Source organism: Gallinula chloropus, assembly GCF_964237585.1.
Source record: "Gallinula chloropus genome assembly, chromosome: 5".
Taxonomy (NCBI): domain Eukaryota; kingdom Metazoa; phylum Chordata; class Aves; order Gruiformes; family Rallidae; genus Gallinula; species Gallinula chloropus.
In genome coordinates, this window is record NC_140090.1 from 22,454,934 (window position 1) to 22,474,645 (window position 19,712).

General features: G+C 41.8%; 1 protein-coding gene across 3 annotated transcripts in view; it reads left to right on the top strand.

The window, feature by feature from the left end:
• Nucleotides 1-16,839: 16,839 nt before the first annotated feature.
• RAPGEF4 (Rap guanine nucleotide exchange factor 4) overlaps nt 16,840-19,712 on the top strand; it is a gene marked incomplete at both ends in the record, with an annotated part of 148,512 nt that continues 145,639 nt past the window's right edge. For all 3 annotated transcript variants that reach the window (XM_084264845.1, XM_084264846.1, XM_084264847.1), the window contains one exon: nt 16,840-16,904. In XM_084264845.1, the coding sequence (XP_084120971.1) occupies nt 16,840-16,904 (65 nt within the window). The remainder of the gene's footprint in view (nt 16,905-19,712) is intronic.

The window sequence follows — 19,712 nt, forward strand, 5'->3', positions numbered from 1 at the left end:
TTAAAATTAGTGGTAACTTATCTAGAAAGGATCACATGATCACATTTTTATCTGCGAACGGAAACAGTGAGAACTACTTAAATATATACACTTGGTGAGCCAGTGGCCAAGGCAAACAATTATAACAACATTCTCTAACTTTCTTGGAGTATGAATCATCTTTCACACAGTTCTGCGTGGTAAAATTGTGATCTTATAAGTCATGATTAATTCAGTATTTTTTCTTTTTTTTTTCTTTAACATTCCCCCCACCCCCCAAACCAAACCAAACAAACAAAACCCAAACCCAAAATCCCACAACTTTTTCCAGCAGGGAAAGCTCAGAAACTGCAACTACAGAATCTCATAAAACTAGAAAAGAAGAATGAACAAGTACTATAGATTACAGTGTGTTCATCAGTGGCTGATAGAGTCTTTTACAGTACAACACTTCAGCTGGTATTTAGTGTGTGGAATTATTACAACACATATATTCAAAACACCAGTGAAAAATACCACCTCCTTACACAACCTGGGTCATTCCAAGTTAGTGCGAGTACTCCTGAAGCCATGTGCTCATACCCACACTACAGGATGCCTGAAATCTCACTGACCCTTTTTTTAATGAAGTCAGAACATTTCAGGTAACAGCCAAAGCCTCCTTTACCTCCAGCAAGCTACTGTCCAGTGTCATGTGAGCTGATAGTTGGATCTGTTTTCAAACAAAGTCTGGCTTAGTTTTATCTAACTTCTCCTGCCTAAAAAGATTTGCTATTTTTATCAGGAACCACAAGCTAAGTGGTTAAAGCCCCTTTGGTATGGAGGATGGTGAATGAATATAAATATGGGGAGGCCTGGCAGATTGATTACATCACCCTCCCACTAACCCACCATAGCAAACGTTACGTGCTTACGATGGTGGAGGCAACCACCGGCTGGCTGGAAACATATCCCGTACCCCACGCCTGGTACCTGGGCCTTGAAAAGCAGGTCCTATGGTGACTGCACTGAGCCCAGTTTCATAAATGAAGAAAGCTATTTTCAGATGCTCTGTTTTGAAGAGGGTTTCTGGAATTCTCAACGCAAGCTTTTCAACACATTTCTCAGTCAGATGGTCTTTTCATTTCTGGTTTGACACAAAGCTGTGCAGTTCACTTAAAAGTATTTATTCTTCTGTCTACTGTCTGGAAAGTTAAATTTAATTATATTCATAGAGTGAAGAAGAAAAGCATGGACCATACATGCTGGTGAATGCACGTTGCAAATTGTTTTTATGATAATGTTGGAGAAAGTAGCAGGTATTTACTTTGCAGTGGCAGGAACAGGGAGAACGCTTTTGTTTCTTGCAGTGGAATACTAAATAGCAAAAACATTAATAATAATAATAATGATCGTTCTGCAAAGCACCAGTAGAGTCACTTGGCTGATAAGGTCACTTGGCTACACTTCCAAACTAATTCACATTCAGTTCTGCTTTTATTTAATTTATGAGAAATCTAAAAAGCTGGTGTTAATATTTGATATAAATCCTACTTTGTGCACCATGAGGAGATAAGTGGTTTCGGTTCAAACTGGAATTAGAACAATAAAAATGCTAAAACCAAAATTTCTAAACCAAGGCATGGTAAAAACTTAAAGAAAGCAGAAGGAAAGTATTATCAGAGGAAATACAAGTCTCATAAGTTTCTTGCACTACAAATGAAGACAAGTGAAGCACAAAAACATTGCTTTCAAATCCCTCTTGTATAGTGTCTTATAATTGAGGTATCTGCTATGGCATAAAATATAATTCTGACAGAAAACAAACATAATTTTCAGAAACTGTGCTTTTGAAATAATTGAAAATGTGGAGTACATTAGAGCATAATATTAGTTAATCTGATTTTGTTGTAGCAATTGCAAAAGCAACGGTAATGCAACGGTACGATTTATATCAAGCACATTAATTCCCTTGGAGTGCTCGTCAATGGTACTAAAATGCTGGTAATTTTTGTACCTACAAAGTGAATGTGTTTGTATTCTTGTACCCTGCAGGCTTAGGATAATGAATTACAGATCCTATTCCACTTTCTTCAAAACACCATGAAAGACAGTGACGACCAAGTGTCCTGATTAGTGTCTACAGGGTCTACAAGGGCCACTTTTGCATCATTTCCATGTACATAACATTTATATTCCACTCCTACTCCAGCCTCACTCAGGTTAATAGCAAAGCTTCTGTGTCCCTGAGAGCTTTTTCCTGGGTTCTTTGCGTCATAAGGAAGCAGTGACACTAGGCTGGTGTGCATCCCCTGTCAGACTGCTGCTGCACACTTGCTTCCCAGAAGAATCTGTATAAAGCAAAAGCTTTCAAGTTTTTCCTCTTCCCGTGTCCCATCCAGCTGTTAGCTTTAAATATCTTATGGATAAACTTACATAGTTAAATTATGAGACTAGGCACCTGTGTCAACCAGGAACACATAACAGGTTTGTGAACATTAGTAGATCTGGGAAGAAAGCCTGGCTGCCTGCTGGAGTGTTTTTTAATACCAAGGCAATTACATTAGTAAAGTACACAGTTAATAGAGGTGGATACTTCTCACTAAATATCTCTGCTAAATATAACTGTATTAAGTCTTCTGGACTCACCAGTGAGCAAACATAAGAGCCTTTCCTTATAAGTAACTAAGGTGGCTTTAAAGACACCACGCCACTGCTGCCTAAGTCTGAAACTCAGACATGCTTGAAGCATTAATACTGAAACCCAAGCACATCCCCAAAACAAGACTGTACCACAACATCAGTGTAGGTGTACTTCATCACTGGTGACAGTAATGTGACATCAAATATTTTCTTTGTAAAGAACAATACCAATAAGTTAATGTCTGAAAGGTAGGAAGTCAGTGTAGCACTGCAGCTTTTAGATTAGTGTGATCTTGCACCATGCTGTGCCTCCTTTCCTTCCTGCCCAATACTATTTTATCAATATTCAACGTTTTTAAAAAGATCAGGCCAGAAATCAAGAGCCAGGACTTGATTTCCATACTACTCACAAATGGCAGCTGTAGGGCAAATACAAAATGTCGAGTGATCACAATCAGTGCCTTTTTTCCAACTGAAAAGACTCTCCGTATTCACATAGGGTAAACTCAAAGGAAAAGCACATAAAAATGCATTCTCTTCATAGTATTCCTTTGGCATGGATAAGTAGTGTTTAAAGTACAGCAGATGTGCTTCTGCTGTACAATGGAAATGAAGTCTTTTATAACATCTGTTTAAATATTTTTACTTCAATACATATAGTGCTGTAATTGGACAGTGGCATGGCATCCTCATGGTTTTCTTTCCCAGAGGGGAGGAAGCCGAATGTTAATTTCTAATATTTAAATGTTTGACAGTATTATAATAAGATGACATAATATCTCTTGGCTTTTCGAGGGCAAAACAAAAAATGCCTTAAAAAAATGAAAGTTGTACAATTTGCATATTTCCCTGGTTTGTCTGCTAGCAAATATTAACTGTAGCATTTTTGGTGGATTTGTGTAATGTGTTCTCAAAAGAAGGATACTCTAACCTCATCCCTTCCAGCAAGGAGAAAGCCTGGAATAAATCAGTCAGCTGCCAAAGTGAAAGGAGATGGGTTAGTCACAGGCAATGTGTCTTGTACAGTGTCCATCCTTCAACACTCCAAAGACTTAGCTGAAATCCTAAAACCTTCTATGTAAGTAAGCCTGAAAAAGATCAACAATAACAGTGAATCAGCACTTTCCTTGTTTAGGTTTCCTGGGATCATGCTGCAATAGGACAAAATTTGTAGTATCTGTATCCCTATCCACACTGATTTCAGCATAGAAAATTGTTGTGTAAAAGGCACAAACATGGCAAAACTACACAAAACTTTTAGTTAAATTGTTTAGAAACTGTTTTGGCAAAGGTGGATTAACAAAATGTTTGGAGGGCCTAAATTACTAAGGAAAGCAAATCCAGGTACTTCTATGAACTTCTCTTTGGAGAGCTCTGCTGAGGGGATAGGGAGAAGGATGGGCTCAATGGTCTTCTAAAATAATGCCTTGGGGCGACTTAATGATTTTGATCAGTGCATGGCTCATAAATTGACCACTTTTAGCCCTTATGTTGGGGCTGTGCTACATAAGAATCCCCAGGGACTGTGGCAACATGAGGGCTGTTGGATAGTTTGAATATTCAATGCAGGCTGGAAGCATGCCAAGAAGGTCAGCTGAGGGCAATAATGCTGGGCTGCCCTGAGATCTAGCCTATGCCCATCCTGCTGTGAACTAAGTGGGTCACAAGGAATCCTTGAGTGAACAGTCCCTAGAGATCATCTTCTCTCAGCCTTCTGAGATAACTGGTAGTTTAATTTTTATGGATCTTGACTAGAGGAAATATTTAGATGCGTTAAAGAAAGCTGGCCACTATTAGTGGTCACAAAAAATGTATATCTGAACAATATTAAAACTGCAAAGTCAAGGACTCAAAAATCTAGGATTAAAATAATCCATGGACAATGTGTGTATATATATATTGAAGATATTTGTGATTAGATTCTCCCCCCCTCCCTTTTTTTTTTTCATGAGGATGCTTCTTCTATGTAGCTAACAAATGGACTATTACTTCCTAAAAGAACTTTGCTTCTGTGTCACTCACATCTGTGTTTAATTTAATTCGGTCAGTTCAGGCCCTGTTATGACCACAAGGTTAGTGGTATCTTTTCTCTGAGCTGTAGAACCTAGGTGCTTTTTGAATATTATTCACTTTCACAAAAGTGTTGGGAAATACAGATGTGTCACTGTTACTCCTGCTTGTCAGATGGCTCAGAAGGATGGAGTTACTTGAGCTCCAGTCTCTAAGAAAAACATCCTTCATCTGTCTACTGTCACTAAAATAATGAAAACCTGGATAGATTTTCAGAAAGGACATCCTTTCAGATCTCAGGTCCCTGTTTGAGACCAGGAACACAGTAAAGGTGCTTAAAGAAAAGGTCACCAGAATATTCACAATAGCAGAACAACCTAAATGTCCTAAGCTGTTTGGGTGACTAAACTAGGCTGACAGAAGGTAGACCCCAAATATGGAAAAATTGAGTTTAAGATCTTAAAATCTGACAAAACCAAAAATGTCTGAACAGAGGGTCCACTGTGAGACATGGAAACCACCAGAGTAGGTCTGGTAGAACTGACCACAGGAAGTCTGGTAGGTGAGGTCCCAGAACGTGCCCTCCATCCCACTTCCTTTTCCACTTCCAGTGGCTGGAATATTCCAACAATCCTACAATGAAGATTAAAATTTCTAGGAACAGTCAAGTAAAATAAAATACATTCCAAAACCAAAATGCATTTCAAGATCCAGACTTGGAATAATGAAAGATGTATTTCCCTATTTATTTTATCTCATTTTATCTGAACATGAACCAGCAAAGCACAGAAAGCCAATGACACTGGGGTTTAGGGAGAGTATGGTGAGCAGGTTGAGAGATGTGATTATTCTACTCTACCCAGAAGTGATGAGGCCACACCTGGAGTGCTGTGCAGGTTCTGGGCTCCCTGGTACAAAACATGGACCTACAAGGGAGAGCTCAGGAAAGGACATGAAGATGATTATGGGACTGGAGCATCTGACATATGGGGAGAGGCTGAGAGAGCTGGGACTGGTCAGCCTGGTCCTGAGGGAGCTGAGACTGGTTAGCATGGGGAACAGAAGACTCAGAGGGATATCTTATCAATATTTACAAATACTTGATGGAGGGTGGAAGAAGGAAGATGAAGCCAGACTCCTCTCAGGGATGTCCAGAGATGGAACAAGAAACAACAGAACAAATCAAAGTATAGGAAATTTCACCTGAATGTTAAAAAAAAAAAAAAAATACTGGAAAAGGAATTGAATAATTCAACAGGTTAGACTGAACAGAAATAGAATGGGAATGCAAAAATCAAAGTGTCAAAAAGTTGAATACGGAATGAATCCCTGCCTTGTCAGGAGCAAATTGTGGCTATGGAAGGGTAATAAAAGCTGCCAGCAACTGTGCAATATTTTGTCACTTCTCCTTCCCTTTTCAGGAACACTTCCAAATACCTGATAGTTGATGAGCCATTAGGTCAAAGGTGGTGCTTCCTCATTGCATTTCTAGGCTGCTCCCAGAGCCCAACTCCTGCTTGGTGTCTAAGAGGTCTTTGTCTCCTGTTACTTCCCCAGTGTTAACCCCCCCTTTTTTTTTTTTATCTGCATAGGATTTTGTAAGTGTGATTCTTCTCTACAGTCTTTGACAAATGCAGATCCTGTACAAAGTTAGAATTGATGCACTTCTGACCCAGCAGTTTCTTTTCTTTCCAGTTTGGTGCTCACTTTTTATTCTCTTTTTCTGCCAGCCTCTCATTTGCTTTCTTTCTTAGCTTTTGTTTATCTACTCTTCCCACCTTTCCACTATGAAAGAAGCATTAGAAAGAAGGAGCACTTCAAGATAATGTAAAAGCTGCAGTCAGGCATGAATGTTGCTAATTTCAGGGGACAAGGGAGAATCTGAAATCAGGAAAATCAGAGAACACTGAAGACAACAGAGCATCTCTGTAAAGATTTGCTTTATGTTGTACAGTCTCTGCTTACAGCTTTCAGATTTGTATAACTTCTCTCTACAACCAGTATGTGACAAAACCATGCTTCATAGTAGGTATGTATAATTTTATGCTACTGTTGTGTCATTAACGTATTTTTAATCCATCCATGTCTCATCCTGATGTTTTTACACCTCATGATTGCTATTTGACTGCAGGGCTGCTATAAGTGGGTTTCCTGTTACACAACTCAACTGTCAGGCTTTTAACCAACAAATGATACCTCACTGTACCAGCCAGGATGCAGCACACAGCCACAGTAGCTTCTTTCCTCGGTTACCAACTGGTTCATATTTTTTTCTCAGTCAGAGCACACTACTAGAGCTGCCTAAGCTGTATTCAGCTCAATCTTCAGCCATTTGATTTGAATTGTTTGTGTGTATAAACCTGCAAGCAAATCTATTGTAAGGAGTATTTTCAACGTTGTGAAAAGTAGATTTTAAACATTATATACAATCTGAGGTTTACTGTGTCGTTTTTACCATGTAAATAAATGATTTGTCTTGTTTCAGTTGTCTAATTTGACTATTTGTTTTTACGGGTGTGTGTTGGTGCCCCCAGCAGGCTCTCAGAAAAACTAAATCTGTAATCCTGAGAACCAAGCCTTGGAGAAAGAATGAGCTGCTTACTGTATGGTGATTAATAGAACAGCTGCATTGAATGTAAATGAAGCTGCACAATGAATTACTAGATAGATATGTGGCCATGTGAAAATGTGTATCATATGATCTTTACCTGCAACAGACAATACTGCAGTGTACAAGTAAATATAAAGCTCTGAATGCATTCATTAGAGTACCCATATGATACTAATTACATTCCTGTGAAGAACCTATGTAAGCAGGACAGTCTCAGACTTCCAGAATGTCCTGTATTGAACATATTTATGAAACCATTACTTGAACTGAAATGATTTGATGGGTTTATATGAGTTCACAGCATTTGACCCATAGTTGTCTATCTTCTTGACTGAACGAATTTACAGAAAAATAGAATTTGCAGAAAATAATTAGAGACTCGTTTCTTTATTCATTGCAGATCACCAGTCATTATTTCATGTAAGGTCTAATTAAATTACATGTCCCAGTTATATAGGACTCACTGACAAAGCTTTTAGAATTGTTTATTTTATGATAGGATACTATTTTACAGACTCCGTTTTCAAACTGATATGTAACAATGAATCAGTGGGACAGCTAAAGTTGCTCACTTCTCTTTAAAAAAATAGCCATTGGGAGCTAGAAAGGGAAGGCTACTGCAATCATCTGTGAACGACAGCATGGGAGCGGGAGCAAGGAAGACCCAGGGAATTACAGGCCGGTGAGCCTCACCTCTGTGCCTGGGAAGATCATGGAACAGATCCTCCTGTATGACATGTTGGAACACATGAGGGAAGAGCATGTGATCCGGGACAGCCAGCACGGCTTCATCAAGGGAAGGTCATGCCTTACCAACCTAGTGACCTTCTATGATGGAGTGACAGCATCGGTAGATAAAGGGAAGGCGACCGATGTCATCTACCTGGACTTGTGCAAGGCCTTTGACACAGTCCCCCACCACATCCTTATCTCTAAATTGGAGAGAAGTGGATTTGATGGGTGGACCATCCAGTGGATAAGAAACTGGTTAACAGAACGTAGACAAAGGGTGGTGGTCAATGGGTCTATGTCCAGGTGGAGGCCGGTGACAAGCGGGGTCCCCCAGGGGTCTGTTGGGACTGGTGCTCTTTAACATCTTTATCAATGACATCGATGATGGAATTGAGTGCAGCCTCAGCAAGTTTGTGGATGACACCAAGCTGAGTGGTGTGGTTGACACAACAGAAGGAAAGGAAGCCATCCAGAGGGATCATGACAGGCTGGAATGGTGGGCCCGAGGGAACCTAATGAGGTTCAACGCTGCCAAGTGTAAGGTGTTGCACTTGGGCCAGAAGAATCCCAGACGTAGATACAGACTGGGAGAAGAGCTTCTTGAGAGTAGCCCAGCTGAGAAGGGCCTGGGTGTCATGGTGGATGAGAAACTTAACATGAGCCAGCAGTGTGCTCTTGCAGCTCGGAAGGCCAATGGTATCCTGGGCTCCATCAGAAGAAGGGTGGCCAGCAGGGACAGGGAGGTGATTGTCCCTCTCTACTCTGCCCTCGTGAGGCCCCATCTAGAGTACTGTGTCCAGATCTGGGGCCTCCAATACAAGAAAGATGTGGAACTGTTGGAGAGGGTTCAGAGGAGGCCATGAAGATGATTAGAGGGCTGGAGCACCTCCTGTAGGAAGAGAGGCTGAGGAAGCTGGGCTTGTTCAGCCTGGAGAAGAGAAGGCTGAGGGGGGACCTCATTGCAGCCTTCCAGTACCTGAAGGGAACATACAAACCGGAGGGGAATCAACTTTTTAAAAGGGTAGACACTGGCAAGACAAGGGGGAATGGATTAAAGCTAGAGGAAGGAAGGTTTAAATTAGATATTAGGGGGAAGATTTTACAGAGAGAGTGGTGAGGTGCTGGAACAGGCTGCCCAGAGAGGTGGTGGATGCCCCATCCCTGGAGGTGTTCAAGGCCAGGTTGGACGGGGCCCTGTGCAAAAATGTGTAGCTCCAGGCCTGGAGGTTGGTGGCCCTGCCTGTGGCAGGGGGGTTGGAACTCTATGATCCTTGAGGTCCCTTCCAACTGAGAACATTCTATGATTCTTTGATTCTATGGGAATTTTATTTTCCAGGAATCTAAGTAGTCCCTTTTCCCCTTGAAAACCCCTTAATTCTAATAAGAGGCACAGTACTCACACAAATAAAAGTTTCTACTACTGAGAGGTTGCTTCATGAATTACCATGGAGGAGCTCAGGGGAACTACAGTCAAGTGTTTTTATGCCACATATCTCATGAATAATACAAAAATAGAGATAAAAAGAAGGATCTCAAGACTGCACCTGAGTTTTGTTTTTTAAGTAACTGTGCATCAATATAAAAAGAAAATTCTGAAAAGAGTTGTAAACAGATATATTTGATTTCTGGATCTGATTGCTATGAGAAATGGGGAATAGACTTCCTATAATGATCAATAATAAATTTCCTATAATGATCAAGTAATGTTGAAAATGAAATCTATTTGAATTCAGTCCGGAAAGATTAATATTATGAAAATAAGAGACCTATGGAAGATCACTTTCCACCCATTACAAATTTTCTTGCTGAGCTATGATCAATGAGGACATAGTGACCACAAAGACGTTTGATGGGATACCTTGACCCTAAGAATTCCCAGACTTTCCCTCAGATTCCAAGCAGTAAAATGATGAAAACTAGTTATTTCATAATAGCGAATTATGAGAACCTAACGGCTTCAATAGCAGCTGTAGAAAATTTAGTGCTCTCCCTTCTCACAAGTATATCCATCTATATCTAGCAGAGAGAGCAGACACTAAGTTGTGACAATAAAACTTGTCCAAACAGTTAAAAATGTGTTCATCTGGCTCTGCTGCTAAGCAAAACCACCTTTCCTTTCACCCTTTGATGAAAATTTATAATTGTTGAAATACAGAAAAGCTGGAAAGGAAGGATAAAGGAATAAGGGATTATACATATAGGCAATAAGAACATAACTTTCTTTTGTACCTTGGGTGAAAGAAAGAGTGAATAATTACAATCCAATGTTTAATTCCATTAGCCATGGTAAGGTAAGTATGTTCCAGAGAAAGTGGATGACTTGAGCTGGCAGTGGAATTTCTAAGTGGATGTGGTTGTGTTATAAATGAACACTTGTAGGGTCAGGTCAGGCCCAGAGGCTGTACAGCTCCTTTCAGGCAGCAAGGAGCTGAAATAGTGTACCTGTCAGGCCCTTGTAGTTATTTGGGAGCCAGCCATGAGCCCTATTCCCATGACCGAGCAGAAAGCCAGACCCTCTTGACCATGTCCATGATTCAGCCCTAGCTGATTAGTTTGATTTGGGCCCGCTGAGAAGCACTGATATGTCTGCCCTGTGTTCTCAGAGTAAGGAGCATGATGGCAGGCTGTGTGGATCTAGCTGGTCACTAAACTCTACTGCTTCCTGAATGTGGTCCAGCACAGTTCGAGTCAAGCCTGCCTCATACCTCTGGCAACTACAAAGTATTTTCCTTATACTTAGCATGTTTAAATTCCTTATCTTGTCCTGAGTTGTGCATATAAAGTTCTGTTTAAATCCAGTATGCTGATTTGTGTGTAGATCTAAACACCAGTAAAAAGAACATCTATGTGAAGCATTGCATCTTCAAAGAACTATACTTCATCAGCTAACTAATCTTTACAATACTCTTGTGACTAAGTTGGAACTTGCTGTTTGTTTATTTCAGTAGACTTTCTTTTTCCTATGAAAAAAGATTCTGAGACTCTGACTTCTATTCCCAGCCCAGGTATCTAGGACTTGACATAACTGGGGAAGTGGACTAAACAGAATAGTCCCATTTAAACCTTCCTCTGCTCATCTAGTTTGGTAAGATTGGAAGAATTTGACAAGAATCCTCTTGAGAAAACCCCTATTCAAAAGAAAGTAGTTAAAGTAAAAATATGAAACCTATGCATACCCATAATGTTGTCAACACTAATAATTTGGGGCATATTTCTTACTGTGTGGTTTCTCTGAGTCTTTTTGGAATTAATCTCAGGATATGGGCTCAGGCTTCAAATGTGCAAATCAAATGACCATCTGTTCAGAATGCGACTCCACAGAAAGGCTTTGATATTGGTCATCAAACACAAAAATGTTTCTAGCAGTTCTGTGCAACAAGCAGCTAAACCTGTGCCAAGTAATAATACAGAAGGTGATTGCTGCACCGTGTTTCTTAATGAGAAATGGTATCACAAACTCATTGTAATTCATGCTATGAATCTGAGACTTTTATTTCAAGGAGTATAAACTAATACAATCTTCCTTGTGCTGGCCCACACAATGTTTTTTTTTACAGGACAATAAGGAAGGATAATGTCAAATAAGTATGGACAAAATGATGCAGAATACAGCAGTGTATGTAGTGAATAAGCAATTCTTTACTGTTCAGAAAATCTGCATAACTAGTTATGCATATATAAAATGGGATATATGCTCTAAGTCCAGTTACCTCTTTTGCTTTCAGGAATTTAGGAAACAGTTCTGGTCCTACTGAAGACAATGGCAAACTGCCAACTAATTTTAAAAAGCCCAAAATCTGAACTTTACTGACTCACATAAGTATCAGCTCAGCTGTGTTTTCTCTACCTTGCACCTGCACTCATGCTATGCCTTCTATATACAGCACTATATGCACTCTTTCCAGTCTGTTTCTTACCAGTCTATCTGTATCTCTCTTGTATTTATTTTGTGGATGGCAATACTGACATCTTTTCCAGAATATCATGATAGAGCTATCATGACCAGTGTGGTGGAAGGGTTTCCTGAATGATGGGGAAAAAGGCTTGTGGTGCTGTGGAATTGCTGAAGGGAACTAGAGAGTTGTCCTGAATCAGTGAGGAGGACAGGAGCAAGGAAGATAGAACAGGGAATGATGCAGGATGTTAATTTGGGAAGGAAGTCCCTGCTCTTTATGCCCCATTGTTATGTCGTTGTATGCTGAATTTAAGGACTAGTGTTGGAGAAGAGAATCAATACTTTGCTTGTGGGCTTTACAGGACAGTTTTATTAATACATACGTTAGTTTTAAGTTGGTACACCATCACATCTTTTGCAGCCCTCACAGCATACAAATCCTTAAACAACTCATATGCATATGTTCCTCTGTCTTTATTCCACTATATCCTGATTACTCCTTTGAAGTCAGTAGGTGTTGTTTATGTACAACTGATAATACTTTTTGGTTCCTACTGCCCTAACCATAGTGAATGTGGCAATACTGGATTCCAGATGTACATCACAATCATAGTTCTGCCAGACTTGATTCTACTTCCAAGACTTGTGAGTGCTACACTAGTTTAAACTATTGTTTGAGGTAGAATTTATGTCCTTGTTGTAGACTTATGCTAATTAATTTGGCTTCCACAATTGCTAAAATCAGCTCTGAGATTCATCTAGAGAAATGAAATCTTCAGTGTTTTAAAGCTGCTGGAGCTGGCCTTATCTTACCTCATCTCCCAGATGTATTTCAGAGACAAAGGATTGCAGCCAATGCCTTGTGCTATCACTTAGATTCAGTACAGTCAGTGTGAATTAGGGGAGCCACATTGGTGGCTGGAAGCCAGCTGTTTCCCTTAGGTACTGGCTTGGACACAGATAGCCAGAGCTGAGGACTGAGATGCTGGGCTTTTGTGTGAGTTTGCTCTGAAATGAAATTGCCCTGGTGTGCTAGCCACCGAGATGCCAATGGGCAGGTTGTAGATTCTGCGTCCACTACATCATAACTGTAATTTCTTAAATATGGAGTATTACACATAGCACCCAAAACTGCTGGAGGAAATTAGGGCAACCCCTACTATTGTTTTAACAATTCTATTGCAGTTCTTTGAAACTTCATAAAGTTCCTGATATAATTAGTGGTGTAAAGATGTTTCCAGAGTAGCGCTCTTTTGTAACCTGCAGCAGTGTAATGCACACCTTAATAAATACATTTAATAATTAATTTCAAGCTCTAGCAACTATCATTAAGTCTTTCAGTTCAAGTTTTGATAGCAGGTTCCTGTCTGAGGGGAATTGATTTTCTCTGGAAGATTTTAGCAAGAGCTCTGGCCATATTTGAGTAAAAAAGTGAACGACTGAGTATTTGCATTGGCAAGAAATAGCAAAGAAATAGTCAAGGTATGACATTCAACGTGATCTGCCTTATGTCCCATAATGCAAACAACAGTTTGGACCCTACACTTTCTAACTCTTGGTCTTACAGGCACAGGATAACTTGAAGGTTGGCTGATTTCTGGTTTTCTATGGCTTAAGGGCTTCTGCATGGCCCTGGCACTCCTTTGTAAACTGTGGATATTTAAAAGGCCAGTTGATCTTTCACATACCTCAGCCGGCAAACCTCCAGTTCCCAGCAGCAATCTCCTTTGAAAGCAACTGCCATCCCAGTTTTTTGGCTGCTTAATCAGGTCTCACAAAACAGACTTTAAAAAGTCCCATTAGCCTTCTGTTCAACAGGGAGAAATTAAATCTGAAACATTGTGGAGTTCCACAAATGCTGAAAAAGAAGGATGTGCTTCTGAGAAAGACATTTTCACACCACCTGTGATTTTAATGATGCATAATCCTTTATGTTTTCCCAGGTGAAACTTCACAAGATGTGAGCATGTGTGAGATGAGACTGGGCATAGGTGCATTTTCAGCCCTTAACAATCCTGGGTCTCAAATATCTTTTCGGTCATCTCTTTTTCATACAAGTCTCCGTGTAGCTTAGAAAAGTAATGAAGAATGGGTGCTATGAGGCACCAAGAGGAATTGCAGTCCTTTTATTAATGAAGTTTGCTTCACCATTTTCCTTCTAGCGTATGCTCTTACTCAGAGGTGAATGGGCACTTGACCCCATCAACATAAGGCCAGTACTCTCAAATTATATGTTTCCTAGGCATTCTATTTGACTTGTCATGTGAGAGATGTACTGCTCATTTGATAACTTTTGTCTCAGGAGAACATGAACTGAGACGGGGTCCAAGATTCCTGATTTCAGTAGTCAGGAGCTCCTGACATTTTTGTGCAGGTTAGACACCCTTTGGTTGACACAGACTGATATCTGAACTAATCAAATATTTGTTCCCTGCTTCCTAAACTTCTCTGAGAAGTTTCACTCATGTCTTAATGAGAAAGCTACATGATTACTCATAATCCAGCTACCAGAGGTATATTTGGGTAGTAACTACTGTTACTCAAGACACTTCTGAACAAAGTATAGGTATTCCCAGGGTTCCTAGCCTACTCTAGACCTGTCTAGCTTGCAGAAGCCACAAAGTGTTAAACTCTCATTTAATAGTTACTCCACAAAAAGGAACATCTCTGAGTAATGTCTGCCCAGAGCCCATAGGCACTGCATGCCTTGGAATCAAAAGTGTTGGTAACTGCAGAAGGCTGTCCCAGGGCCAGTAATTTGCTTGGTCAAGGGTACGTTCATGAGGACCAACTAAGGTTTCTACAAGTTGCATCCCAGGAGAGTCTCTTCGAGCTCATACTATCTTCTGCTAGCCATCCACTTACCAAGGAAATATCCCTGCTTGCTGCCTTTTATGGATGCCTATCCTGTCCTCTAGCGGTTGGGTCATTAAACATTATACGGATGGGAGAAGACTGGCCAGAGGTGGTTTGAATGAACACCATAAACTGTTGCAGCACGATGGTTTTTGCTGAGCTACGCTGTTGCTATGTACAAAACTGCTGGTACTGGAATGCGTAGTGCTGTTTGTGTCAGTGAAACAGCCCATGAGAAAAGATAAAGGCTTTCAGCCCAGAGTGATTTTTGGGCTCCTTCTCGGGCCTGACACCAGTTAAGAGGAAAGATTATCTACTGCAGCTTAAACTGGGTTGAAGGGAGAAAGGGCAGAAAGGGCTGCCTGGAAGGAAAAGCAATAATTATGTGGAATAACATGATGAATGTTTTATAATGGAAGTACAAAATTAGTGAGCTTTATTGATTAATCTGTAATGTACATACTATGTTATAAATCATTCATTTGAGAATTTAGAGTTTCTTAAATTTGAAGCTCTTGTTCTGTTGGTTCCTAAACACTCACATATTGAGGAATGAATAGCATTGATTTTCCTCAAGTAGATTGATTGCTTAGATGCAAGAACTTCTCATTTTTTCTCTCACAGACTATAGCAAAGGAAGAGCTGCAGCTTTGATCTCACTAACTGGCAGCCTCTTCTATTCCTCTGGCACGCACTTTAATTTTTTTAAGGCGAAATGAAAGAATTGGCTTTTGTGGCATTCGCCTCTGCTATGCCAATTTCTTAGCTCTATCCTTTTAGCAAAAGGAATTTTTAGATACATTTCCTTAGATTTTTCATCATACTGTTCAGTATCCTGATGTTAACATTTATTTCTGTTAAAGTGCTGAAGAAGCTGTGGCAGCAATGAGGCTGTTAAAAGATAGATATGAGATGTGAAGTAGTGTGTCTTTGTCAGAAAATTACACTTGCTTGGTACAGCAAAAGAGATTAGAACAGAGGACAGAGAAGATAGCCCATGGAAGACTGCAAAAGGCACTGGCACATTATTAGCATCAGTCTGAGTTTTAGTTTGCTGTCATCTACATGTAAGCCCGAACATCCTGCTGAGATTCGTGTAGCTCCCTACCTTCTCCCATACTACTCGCGGCTGGTTGTGTTGAGTGTAAACTTAAGCTTGTGGCTATACACATACTACTTGGGAAGATACAATCTAGATCCTGAAATATTTTGTAGAAAACATTTCACATAAAACTTTGCAAAACAGGGAGACCTGCTGGTCTGCATTCCTTCCTCTGCTCATCACTTTTTAAAATTACGTATGCATTAGCATCCTTAAAAATGCTGCATCTCGCAGGCCGTGCTATCACAACAGAAGGGTGTGGATGGTTTTAATTATATACTAGACTCACCTTGCTTGTGCTGTGTGTTGGGTTCCTTCCGATTGTTAAATCCAATTCACAGACTGTACTGCCAGCTCATTTTTCACCTACAATAAACCACAGCCTTTAGGACACAGTTTCAGGGGAGGTGACAGGATGGATAGCAGGCTAGAGGAGGGCTTCAGAAAAAATCCTGAAAGGTGGACTGCACCTTCCTTCCTCTCAGCCACTAAGGGTTTACTACTGGGGGGACGGATACAGCAAGGGCCTGGAAGCTTCTAAAATACACCTGAGCTGCTTATTTTAATTTAAAAAGCTTCTATTTTCCTCCCACCGCCCCAATCCAGTCAAGGACATCTCTGGTGAAGAAAGGGCAGGGACCAGTAAGCCAGGTTCAAGTGTGTGTACTGAGGAGCTCAGGAACGACAGCACCTTGCAGGAGGGGAGTTACTCCTTACCCGCCTGCCCCCGTCTGCCTGGCGGCCGCTCCTCCCCGGGCCGCTACCTGCTGGCGGCTCCTCCCGGGGGGCCAAGGCGGCGCCGGCTCACAGCCCAGCCGCGGGCCGAGGCGGGAGGGCCGGCAAAGCGGGCGGCGGCCACACAGACCCGCACGGCTGCCTGCGGCGGCCAGAGAGCGCTGCCGCGGGGGCCTGGGCGAGCCCATCGCGCCGTGCACGGAGGGAGGGAGCGAGGAAGGACGGACCGACCGACCGGCGGGCGGGCGGGGGGAGCCGCCGCCAGCCGGGTGCGCGGCGACCTGATCCCTGTCCAATATGGTCGCCGCTCACACCTCCCATTCCTCATCCTCCGGCGAGTGGATCGCTTGCCTGGATAAAAGGTATCGGTATTTTCACAGGAGCAGCTGCCAGGGGATGCTGTGTGCGTGCACCCCGCTTTCTTTCCCACCCCCCGCATGCATGCGTGTATGTATATTTGTATGTATGTATGTGTATATGTGTGTGTATGCTGATAGCCCCCGCTCTTCATCAGATCCTGCCTTACATAAGGAGCGTTCAGGTGGGAAGCAAAATGCCCGGAGGAAGCAGAACCTCGGCTGCGGGGCAGGGTGAGGGCTCTAAACGCCTCTAGCAGCGGAGGGGACGGTCGGTCCTCACGGGGATAGCTGCTCTCCGCTAGGCTCTGCTGCCCGGAAAATGCTGCACGTGGTGGAGGAGGGGGAGCTCCAGGGCGGGGAGAGGGCGACGCGGACCGGGGGCCTGGGGCTCCCGGGCGGGGTCCCGCCGTGCTGGCCATGACAGAGCTCCTAGTTCGTGCCATTTGCGCGCCAGTCTGCCCTCCGCCTCTCCTCACAGCCCCTCACCTCACTAGCACGCTGGCTCCGGCCTCGCCTGAGCACACCGGCCCCCGCCCTGCCTCTCCTCGCCTCAGCACACCGGTCCCCGCCTCGCCTCGCCTCGCCTCACCTCACCTCAGCACACCGCCCCCCTAGCCCGGCCGCCTCACGCTTCGGGTGGGAAAGGACAGACTCTCGCCTCAGAGCGCTCCGTGGCACAAGCAGGTGTAGGGCTGTTGGCCGCGGGGGCAGGAGGGGAGTGCGCCCCGAAAAAGGCCGCAGGGGCTCCCCTCGGCGGCCACAGCCTCTTCTCCCCGCTGCGGCGTCCTGGGGGCCTGCGGTTGCTGCGGGTCAGGTATCGGCGGGCAGGTGGCCAACACCGTGTAGGTGGGAATTACGGCGGGTTAACGTGTGCTCGGAGGTGGCGTGCTCACTTCTAAAAATAGGAGGAAATTAGGTATTAATTCTTTTAAAAGATAAATTCTTCGGAGTGCATTCCCAGCGCGTTGCAGCAGAAAGTGAGTCTCCGTGTCGAGCTGCAGGGTGGGTGGTTTGAACATCCTTCACTGTATTCTACCTTCAGCACTGCATTAGTTCAGAAGTGAAGTCATTTGGTTTCTGAATACTCACTGTGTCTCCTGTCGTCTAGTTAACAAAATTCTAAACCATAAGTATGCTACACGGGTCAAATAAAGCCATTGGAGAGAGTTCTCTTATGTGGCGTATAACAGTTTACTGAGCATCCTTAGCCAGATTTTGACATCTGATGCCATTTGGGACTGCCCTGTGTAGAGAAGCCTTTGTGCATGGAGAAGGAACCTTCCTCTTCTAAAAATTTCTGTCATTTCCAGGAAACCTCCTAGTGTTGTAGGACTGCTCCTCTAATTAGGTTTTCCTTAACACTCCAGGCAGCAAACTGTATGTAAAAAGTTAATGGAACTTTTGATCTAGACATGGCATCTACCATACTTACTGATCCCTCTCTGTAGGGTGTGACAACTTACAAGAAGGCTAACCTCAAAGAGGTTAAATAATGTGTATAAATGTTGAAACTACTCTAAATGTAAATACAAGCAGAACTGGTGATGATAACCTGGCTATATAAAAACCGAAGAGAAGCAGAGGACCTGATCCTCTGCCCTGTGAACTGACATTGAGGGGATGTGAAGGAGTATGAGGCGCAGTGCTTTTAAATAGGTGATCCTGTAATTTTTCAGGTTTCTTAAACTCAGTTCATTGTGAGGCCTAAATTGTAAACTGAAATTCAGGGTTTTGTGCTTAATGAGGTGAATAGCCTTGGGGAGTGAATGATGTTTTAAGGAAACATATGTGAGTGATTTCATTTAGAAATTATATTGATATGAAAATTAATGTGCTGACCATTTTTATAATTGCAATTTCATTAGAGCTATTAAGATGAAACTTTTTCTTTACTTTTCTGTTATTTGGAGTAAGCTGGTAGCACCAGTTTGTTGAGTGGGAAGAATAATTTCCAGGTGCCCTAAAGGATTATGGATTATTCTTCATTTCCAGAAGGCAATCTGGATATAGGACAAACCCGGGGCATGTGGATTTTTTCCTGCTTTGCTTTGTGATTATGGGAAATAGACTTAGGCATTTTTTGCTCTGTTTTTCTGTTTTAAAAATGACAATTAGAGCTGTGTTGGAAAAGTACTACAGGAATGTAAGCACTGTTAGATAAAGCTTTTATATTTAATTTGCACACTTGTATTTCTAAAGTGTATGTCTTTTCTGTAGATGATCCATGAGTATAATAATTTTAATTATGTAATTTCTATGTATTTTAAGTCTTCTGAAAACATAGCATTTTCTAAACTAGGTGTAGATTCTGTAAATACTGGATTATTTAATGAGTCAAATCTTTGTAGGATAGCATGTGGTTTTATTAAATAACAAGTATATTTTTAAAATGTTAATATATTTATATTTTCAGGAGGAAGGAAGTTCTAAAAGTGGTATGCTTTAGAATTTTAGGTGAGTCTCAGCAAAGACAACTAAAATTTCATGTAATAAGGATTATCCAACTACACTTAAAAAAATAATAATTAAACTCTAAATGGAAATGACAAAATGCATCATATACAGAAGTGAGGTATTTCATTTTTTCCCTAGGTCACACATCAAAACAGAACTACTAACATCTCAGATAAGAACACCTATAAAACCAAAGAACTACCAAAATGTTTCAGGAGAATTAGTGTTACTGTGTAGTGTACTATGGGCTAGGAGTACCAGTGCTTTGACCATGCAGCTTCCATGTGTGGTTGCTGATCACAAAAGCCAAAGTTCAGCGCTCAAAAATCACATACTCGAGGGCAGTATTTATATGTA